At 40.0% G+C, this 9,886-nt stretch overlaps 1 protein-coding gene across 1 annotated transcript; it reads left to right on the forward strand.

The window, feature by feature from the left end:
• The first annotated feature begins 6,921 nt into the window (after window positions 1–6,921).
• On the forward strand, window positions 6,922–9,149 carry LOC105938151 (interleukin-1 beta). The gene is made up of 5 exons (XM_012879797.3): window positions 6,922–7,065; window positions 7,363–7,598; window positions 7,771–7,935; window positions 8,295–8,431; window positions 8,550–9,149. The coding sequence occupies exons 2-5, from the start codon at window positions 7,379–7,381 to the stop codon at window positions 8,769–8,771; spliced, it is 744 nt and encodes a 247-aa protein (XP_012735251.2). The 5' UTR covers window positions 6,922–7,065; window positions 7,363–7,378; the 3' UTR covers window positions 8,772–9,149.
• Window positions 9,150–9,886: the final 737 nt, after the last annotated feature.

Raw genomic sequence — 9,886 nt, forward strand, 5'->3', positions numbered from 1 at the left:
CAGACTGCAGGTCTGCTGGTGGTTCCTAGAGTCTCTAAAAGTAGAATGGGAGGCAGATCCTTTAGCTATCAGGCTCCTCTCCTGTGGAACCAACTCCCAGTTTTGGTCCTTGAGGCAGACACCCCGTCTACTTTTAAGACTAATCTTAAAACTTTCCTTTGTGACAAAGCTTCTAGTCAGAGTGGCTCATGTTACTCTGAGCTATCTCTATAGTTATGCTGCTATAGGCTTAGATTGCTGGAGGACATCAGGGTCTATTTCTCTCTCTCTGCTGAGTTCTCCTACTGCTCTCCAATATGCATTGTTTGTTGTTATTTCAAGTTTTAACTTTTTGTTCTCTGTCATTTTTCTCTTCATAGAAGGTACACCTGGTCTGGCGTTCTGTTAGCTGTGACATCATCAGGGGAGGCAGATCATCCTCTATTACCATCTAACATAGAAAGTACTCCTGGGTCAATGTGAGCTTCTGAGCTTTCTGTGTCTCTGCTCTGTCTTCTCTACCATAGAAAGTACTCCTGGGTCAATGTGAGCTTCTGAGCTTTCTGTGTCTCTGCTCTGTCTTCTCTAACATAGAGAGTACTCCTGGGTCAATGTGAGCTTCTGTGCTTTCTGTGTCTCTGCTCTGTCTTCTCTAACATAGAAAGTACTCCTGGGTCAATGTGAGCTTCTGTGCTTTCTGTGTCTCTGCTCTGTCTTCTCTAAGCCCCAGTGGGTGGAGGCAGATGAGCGTTCACACTGAGCCTGGTTCTGGTTCTGCTGGAGGTTCTCCTCCCTGTTAAAGGGGAGTTTTCCTCTCCACTGTCGCTTCATGCATGCTCAGTATGAGGGATTGCTGCAAAGCCATCAACAATGCAGACGACTCTCCCTGTGGCTCTACGCTTCTCCAGGAGTGAATGCTGCTTGGAGAGACTTTGAAGCAATCAACTGGTTTCCTTATATAGGACATTTTTGACCAATCTGTATAATCTGATTGATTTGACTTTGTAAAGTGCCTCGAGATGACATGTTTCATTAATTGGCGCTATATAAATAAAATTGAATTTAATTGAATTAAAGGTAGCTTTTTCTTTTACGTTTATGTAATGTTTTCCTAATTATAAACATAAATAGGTTTTTATGATCTAAATTATATAATAAAAAGTAATGAAAATGTATTACAGTGCAATTTCAGAACAAATAAAACAAAGGACCTTTTTGTCTTCGTAATTACTAAGTAACAAATTTTACCCATTCTAGTGATTCTCTTTTGTTTGGGGTCCCGCAAGGCTCCCTTCTCGGCCCTCTTCTATATTTTGCTTTTTTATGCTGCCACTTGAAGCTGTTATAACTCAGCCCCAGTTATCCTTTAATATGCTATGCAGATGATCTACAGATCTACACGTTACTGAAGACAGATTGCAATAATGTTCTCCATTCTCTACCAGATTGCATTACTATTATTATTATTATTGTTATTATTTCATGCTGCCAAATAGTGGTTGGGCAAGAGTTTTTACGGGTTTTTATACGAACAACATACTGATTATTACCTTCAATTCAATTCAATTCAATTCAATTTTATTTATATAGCGCCAAATCATGAAACATGTCATCTCAAGGCACTTTACAAAGTCAAGTTCAATCATATTATACAGATTGGGTCAGATTATACAGATTGGTCAAAAATTTCCTATATAAGGAAACCAGTTGATTGCATCAAAGTCCCGACAAGCAGCATTCACTCCTGGGGAACCGTAGAGCCACAGGAAGAGTCATCTGCATTGTACATGGCTTTGCTGCAATCCCTCATACTGAGCAAGCATGAAGCGACAGTGGGAAGAAAAACCACCCATTAACGGGAAAAAAAAACCTCCGGCAGAACCGGGCTCAGTATGAACGGTCATCTGCCTCGACCGACTGGGGTTACAGAAGACAGAGCAGAGACACAACAAGAGAAACAAAAAAGCACAGAAGCACACATTGATCTAGTAATCTGTTCTACATTAGATGGTAGTAGCAGGTGAGTCGTCTTCTCTGGATGATGTCAAAGTTAACAGAACGCCAGACCAGGTGTACCTACTATGAAGAGAAAAGAGAGAGAACAGAAAGTTAAAGCAGAAATGACAACACATAATGCATAATTGAAGAACAGTAGAACTCAATATAGTGAGAAAATTAGATCCTGATATACTCCAGTAACCTAAGCCTATAGCAGTAAAACTATAAAGGTAGCTGAGAGTAACATGAGTCACTAGTTATAATTCTTGTCAAAAAGAAAAGTTTTAAGCCTAGTCTTAAAAGTAGATAGGGTGTCTGCCTCACGGACCAAAACTGGGAGTTGGTTCCACAGGAGAGGAGCCTGATAGCTAAAGGATCTGCCTCCCATTCTACTTTTAGAGACTCTAGGAACCACCAGCAGACCTGCAGTCTGAGAGCGAAGTGCTCTGTTAGGAACATACGGGGTAATCAGAGCTCTGATATATGATGGAGCTTGATTATTAAGGGCTTTATACGTTAGAAGAAGAATTTTAAATTCTATTCTTGATTTAACAGGAAGCCAATGAAGGGAAGCTAAAATTGGAGAAATATGATCCCTCTTGTTGATTTTCATCAGAACTCTTGCTGCAGCATTTTGGATCAGCTGAAGGCTTTGAACTGCATTTTGTGGACTTCCTGATAGTAAAGAATTACAATAGTCCAGCCTTGAAGTAACAAATGCATGGACCAGTTTTTCAGCATCACTCCTGGACAGAATGTTTCTAATTTTGGCGATATTCCGGAGGTGAAAAAAGGAAACTCTGGAAACCTGTTTAATATGGGATTTAAATGACATGTCTTGGTCAAAAATAACACCAAGATTTTTTACTTTATTACCAGAGGCCAGGTTAATGCCACCCAGATTAAGTGATTGGTTAAGAAGTTTATTTTTTGAGGACTCTGGCCCAAAGATTAAAACTTCGGTCTTGTCAGAATTTAGATGCAGGAAATTTAAAGTCATCCAGCTTTTGATGTCATCAAGACATGACTGCAGTCGAAGTAATTGATTGGATTCATCAGGATTTATGGATAAATATAGCTGAGTATCATCAGCATAACAGTGGAAATTAATCCCATGCTGTCTGATAATTTTGCCAATCGGAAGCATATATATAGTAAATAGAATTGGTCCAAGGACTGAACCCTGTGGTACTCCACAGGTGACCCTAGAGTTTGAGGAAGATTTATTATTAACATGAACAAATTGGAATCTGTCTGACAGATAAGATTTAAACCAGCCTAATGCTTTCCCCTTAATCCCTACAGTATGTTCAAGTCTTTGTAGGAGAATATTGTGATCAACTGTATCAAACGCAGCACTGAGATCTAACAGGACAAGTATAGACACAAGTCCATTATCTGAGGCCATGAGAATATCATTAGTGACCTTCACCAGAGCTGTTTCAGTGCTATGATGAGCTCTGAAGCCTGACTGAAACTCCTCAAGTAGGTCATTACTTTGTAAATGTTCACAAAGTTGATTAGCAACTACTTTCTCAAGAATTTTAGATAAGAAAAGAAGATTAGATATAGGTCTGTAATTTACTAACTCATCTTGATCAAGAGAAGGTTTCTTAAGTAAAGGTTTAATAACAGCTACTTTCAAAACCTGTGGTACATATCCATTTACTAAGGATAGATTAATCATGTCTAAAATAGTGCCACTGATCAGAGGGAATACTGTCCTTAAACAACTTGGTTGGGATTGGGTCTAACATACAGGTAGAAGGTTTAGATGAAGCTAAAATTTTAGATAGCTCAGAAAGCTCTACTGCTTCTAAACAGTTCAAACACTGCGCAGATTCTAAAGATTCCTCCAATGCTGCCTCACTTACTGAGGACGAGGTAATCATGTTTGGGAGGATGCCAATTATTTTATTTTTAATGGCATCAATTTTATTTATGAAGAATCCCATAAAATCATTACTACTAAGAGCTAAGGGAATGGATGGATCAACAGAGCTGTGGCTCTGGGTAAGTTTGGCAACTGTACTAAAGAGAAATCTAGGATTATTTTTATTCTCTTCAATTAATGATGAAAAATATGCTACTCTAACTCTGCGGAGGGTCTTGTTATACAACAATAGTCTGTCCCTCCAGATTAAGTAGGATTCCTCTTGGTGTGTAGAGCGCCATTTTCTCTCCAATTTCCTAACATTGTGCTTCAAGGAACGCAGCTCTGAATTAAACCAAGGAGCCAGCTTCCTGTGAATAATCACCTTCTTTTTCAAGGGAGCTACATTGTCTAATGCAGAACGCAATGACGAAGTCACATTGTTAGCAAAGGTATCGATTTGTGAATAGGAAGAAACAGCAATGCTGCCATCTACAGGGCATTTCTGCAATACTGAGGATATTAAGAAGGGGACAGACTCTTTAAGTTTTGATACAGCATTATCCGATAAAAATCTACTATAATGGAACCCTCTTTTGGGGGTGGAGAATTCAGTTAGATTAAACTCAAATGTTATTAAAAAATGATCAGACAGGACAGGGTTGTGAGAGAATACTGTTAATTCTTCACAATCAATGCCATATGTCAGAACAAGGTCTAAAGTATGGAGCCGAGAGTGCGTCGGTTTATGCACATTTTGAACAAAACCAATTGAATCTAGGATAGTTTTAAAGGCTACACTAAGGTTATCACATTCAGTGTCAACATGGATGTTAAAATCACCCACTATAATAACCTTATCAGTATTTAACACCAAATCAGATAAGAAATCTGACAACTCATCCAAAAACTGAGTGTAAGGGCCTGGTGGACGATACAAAACAACAAACAGAAGAGGTTTTATTGCTTTGCAGTTTGGATGAGGGAAACTGAGGGTTAAACGTTCAAAAGAACTGTAGTTATTAGTTGGCCTGGGACTAATTAATAAATCAGACTGAAAGATAGTTGCCACTCCTCCTCCTCTTCCCACAGATCTGGGAATGTGGAAATTTGAATAACTGGAGGGGGTTGACTCATTTATACTAACGTAGTCCTCTTGTAGCCAGGTTTCTGTGAGACAAAACAAATCAATCTGATTATCAGAAATCAATTCATTAACTAACATTAACCTTCAGAAAACAAAATGGCTCTTTTGTCATTACACGTTTTTTTCAGCTGTGTTCTTTAGCCAACGTTAAGCCGTATCAAATCGTCATGACCCAGAGTAGGCCAGTTCAAGTTTTGATAAGTTCAATGCTCTCTGTGTCAGAATCCCTCAGGCTAGCCCAAAGCGTCTTCAGTAAGTCCAGAATGAAGCTGCTCATGTATGAACTAACACTGATGTGCGCCCATCAGCCCAGTTTAACCTTGGCTTCCTGCTCATTTTAGATTTGACTTTAAACTTTTACTGTTCTTTTTTTAATCTCTCAATGGCCTTGATCTTTTTTGTTTATTTGAAAATTTAAGCAACTGTTTGCGTGGCGGGTCCTTGGGGTCATCCAGTCAGCTTTCAATGGATGTTCCAAGGACTAACGTTAAACGCTGACTGGGCTTTTTCGGTGGTGGCATCCGTGTTAAGGAACCAGCTTCCATTGGATCCTCGTACAATCACCGAACCGGACCTTTTTAAAAGCAAAATAAAAACACATAGTTCAGAAACGCTTTTAATGTACCTTAGCTGCTTTTTAACTGAATTACTTTGTTTTCTGTAATCCTTTTGATGTTTTTTTGTGGTTTAACTCTCCGTAATTGTGACGTTTTAAGCTGTTAATAAGTTAGTAAATAATTGAAGATAAGACCTGTATATCCCCATCTTCATATTGTCCACTTATATATTGTACTAAATATGGTTTTCATGGTTCTTATTATACTCACTCTGAGCTGGAGAAGGTTTAATATTATAAAACCATTTTCTAAATACAAAATCTAACCTTTTAAATTGTAAATAATAAAGATGTTCAAATGTAAGGTATAGCTTAAAACATAATTAAAAACATAATGAACAAGCCACACTTCTTTAAGTAATTAAAGAAGTGTTAAACGTCTGAATGAACGTGTCAGGAATAGTTAGCAGCGAGAGAATGTCAAATGTAAGTAATGTCTGTTGAGGATTAGGGATTATCTAGTAAGAGATATTTAATTTATGGAAGGGACTATTTGATTTGGAAGATCTGGCAGTAATCGGTCTGGGCGTGGCTGTTGATATTGAGCCAAACAACTGAGTTAATCAGTCCCTTCATCCTTTCACATCAACCGATTTGAATAACCTTAATGAATTAAATCATAATTAGAAAACTGCAGTTTTCTGTGTCTGATAATATTATTCTGTGGCAAAAACAGAAGAAATCCACTTAGGGGGTCAATACTACATGTCGCTAGCATTAAACATAAAAGCATAAAACTCCTGAAATTCTGGAGGTGTCCTTGGATTGTTTTTTCCTATGAAATGACACATTCATGTGCGCAAAATAACTAATTTTATCATAACAATGACCCACAAATTTTATTCTACAAAAAACAAATAAACTAAAGGCAATTGCCCAAAAATGTTTAACTATAGTTGAGTTTCTTGTCCTGTTTCCTAAATCCAAACATGTCAGGAAGCCAAGCTCTGGTGACTACAAATATCTATATAACCAAGGCAATAATTGGACAATTATTAATAATTAAGTTTTACCCACAAGCAATTTATTTCTTTTTCTAGTGCTTTATCTCTGACATTTTCATGACTCCCGTTACTTATGCCAGCTAGCCATAAAACCATAAAACCTCATGAAGTGTAACAGCGTGGTATTATTTACTGAAAAAATGTAAATAAAATAAAGTGCCCCTGAAGTAAGTTATCGTGTCATGGCATGACGAGCTCTACGTGTCACAGCAGGTTGCTAGTAACTCTTTTTTTTTTTTTTTTTACTTTCTTGCACAATAGCTGTGTAAGTACAATGTTTCGTCATGATTGTGTGCAGCAGAGCGGCCCGTCCCACATCCGGCCGGGGAAAACTCCCTCCACAGGGCCTTTAAAAGGCCTGCAGGTCTGCTCAGGCAGGCAGAACATCAGGACAACTGATAACAAAGCAAACTAAGAAACATCGCTTCTCTTCACTCGTCTTTGTCAGGTAAACGGACCTTTCTCACCACAGCGGGCTTTTTTTAATCTCCAGCTTTGCTTTCTGGACCGCTGCAGCCTCTGCTGCATATTTCCATAGAGAGCGAGATTAGAGGTGCTGATTTAGGCACTGCGTTGAATGATGTTGCTGAGGAAGACGGGAGAGTGATGCTCATACTGCAGATAACATTAAGAGCAGATAGAGATATCTTCGCCTGCTGGGGCTTCTGTAGCTCTAATGCATGGTGACACCGTTCCACCTGAATCTCCAGGATCTCATCTCCGGTCTTTCTTTTTCTCACCACAGATCTATAAAAAAAAAAATGGAGTCCAAGAAGAACTGCAAAATGAGTCAGATGTGGACCAAGAAGATGCCCAAAGGAGTGGACTTGGAGATTTCCCAACAGCTCCCGTCCATGAGGTGTGTGGCCAACCTGATCATAGCCATGGAGAGGCTGAAGGCTGGCGTGTCGGAGGAGGTCCTGAGCACCGACTTCAGCGACGAAACCCTGCTCAACATCATGCTGGAGAGCGTTGTGGAAGGTAATCACACAGTTAAGATCATATTGAGCTTTAATTCCAATTTAAGTTAACCAAAGCCACAGCTTTCTAAGGGTTTAGCCTGTTTAAACGATGTTTAAAACTGAACTCTAGCTTACAAAGAAGAAACTAAAGCAACAAACTCAATTAAACAAGTGAATGTTTTCTTTTTTAGAGAGATTCATCTTCGAGAGGACTTCAGCTGGACCAGGTCAGTTCAGCAGAGGAGAAGAGCATCCTTGCACTGTGACGGACAGCCAGAAGAGAAGCCTGGTTCTGGTCCAAAGCAACTTGGAGCTCCTGGCAGTGATGCTGCAGGGAGGCAGCGACAACCGCAAAGGTAAACCAGGCCAATGCTTAGATGGGGGCTGTTTTTTGCCACACTTTTTCCCAAGTCAGATCAGATATTTAGACGTTTAAAAAAGTTCTTTGACCTTCCAGAAAAATATCCTAGTTAAGATCCAAATACGTCACTGAAACCTTTGGTTTTTAAATCTTGGTTTTTATTCTAAGACATGCGGCAAAGGACCACGGGTCAGAGTTAAAGTCTGAACCGCAGGTTTCACGTCATAAAATAGGTTAAATTTTGAATTAATTGATATGTTATTGTGTCATTTTTGGGGAAACATTTTGAAAAATCTGGAGAGGATTTCCATTTGTCTGACCTATATGAACCTCCATCATCAACTCTCTCCCCAGTTTACCTGAACATGGCGACGTATGTGCACCTTACACCCAACACTGAGGTGGGCCAGCCGGTGGTTCTGGGCATCAAGGACACCAACTTCTACCTGTCGTGCTACAAGAACGGTGACAAACCAACCCTGCATCTGGAGGTAAAAGCTCTCCCCTGTAGTGAGGTGTTGACCTCTTGGCGCCCAATCGTCTTCTCATTGGATGTCCGTTGTAGAAGTTGCTGACTCTGATCTTTTTGATGATTTTTGTTTTTGCCAGGAGGTGGAGGACAAAGCAAGCCTCTCTGAGATCAGCTCAGACAGCGAGCTGAGGCGCTTCCTGTTCTACAAACGGGACACCGGGCTGAACATCAGCACGCTCATGTCCGCCCACTTCCCCGACTGGTACATCAGCACGGCGACACAAAACAACAGGCCGGTGGAGATGTGCCAGGAGAGCGCCTCTCGCTACAGAACCTTTAGCATCCAGCGTCAGATCTGAGCCCCCCCACCCCCCCCCCCCATCCCCCCCCTGGACGCAGCGGGAGGAGGACGCTCATCTCCACATCCAGATGACCTTCGTGAGCGGAAAGCACTACCACACTCTGCTGGAAGGACGTGTGCGTGTTAGACCTACTATTTACTGTATGTACCAAGTACAGGAAGTAAACTGCTTAATGTATTGACATTGTCAAATTTCCACACAAGGTGGCGCCATTGTGCTGTCCAAACTGTGTGTGTATAGTTGGCTTGAGAGTTTTCGCTTATTAATATTTATTTATATATTTATGCAATATTGTTAATTGATCCGGAAATCTGCTTGCTATTTAAAAACTAAAAACATTCCAAATGTACTAAATAAAGACTTGAAAACATCTTATATTCACGTATTTGTTCTTTGTTGGCAGTTTAACATGATGTGGCTCTCCAGGTTATCTTACTTAGAAAAACGTTCATTGTCATTTAAAACATTTTTTTCATTATACAATGTGTTCTTAAAAACAAACATAACTTCAATCATTTTTAAACATCCTTAAACAAATATCTGTTTAAGCTCTTTTTATGCAACGACATTGAGTTCACACCTGCCACTAGTTCATACACACACAAAAAACCAACAATAGGTTAAACTACTGTAACTGCTCATTATCAGGATTTTTATTTGGATAAAGTTAATTTTTTTTTTTTTTTTCGTGAGTTTTACTTCTGTAAACACTAATGCTCCATCCGAATATCGTTATAGAGCAATGTCTCTTTAGTCAAAGTGGAAGTGCGTCAGCGGTCGCCATGATAAGTGCTGTCTGATGTAGGAATTCTAAACAATAACTGACTTCCTAGAGTTACTGAATAAGGAAACGGTGGAGTGATGAAGTTCCAGCACTTTTATTGAGAAGCAGAGCAGAGATCACATAGATGGGAAGTAATCGCACCCCACGGTCCGGCCGCCAGCCCGGCTGCCCTGTCTCCGTCTCTGCCTCTTTCTCCGTCTCTGTCTCCGTCTCCGTCTCCGTCTCTGCCTCTTTCTCCGTCTCTGTCTCCGTCTCTTTCTCTGTCTCTTTCTCTGTCTCCGTCTCCGTCTCTTTCTCTGTCTCTTTCTCTGTCTCTTTCTCTGTCTCC

Source organism: Fundulus heteroclitus, chromosome 12 (assembly GCF_011125445.2).
Source record: "Fundulus heteroclitus isolate FHET01 chromosome 12, MU-UCD_Fhet_4.1, whole genome shotgun sequence".
Lineage (NCBI taxonomy): Eukaryota > Metazoa > Chordata > Actinopteri > Cyprinodontiformes > Fundulidae > Fundulus > Fundulus heteroclitus.

Coding starts and splice junctions, on each gene's coding strand:
- LOC105938151 (XM_012879797.3), top strand. CDS start 7,379: ATGGAGTCCAAGAAGAACTGCAAAATGAGTCAGATGTGGACCAAGAAG. Junction 7,599..7,770: donor GCTGGAGAGCGTTGTGGAAG/GTAATCACACAG, acceptor TTTCTTTTTTAG/AGAGATTCATCTTCGAGAGG. Junction 7,936..8,294: donor AGGCAGCGACAACCGCAAAG/GTAAACCAGGCC, acceptor CTCTCTCCCCAG/TTTACCTGAACATGGCGACG.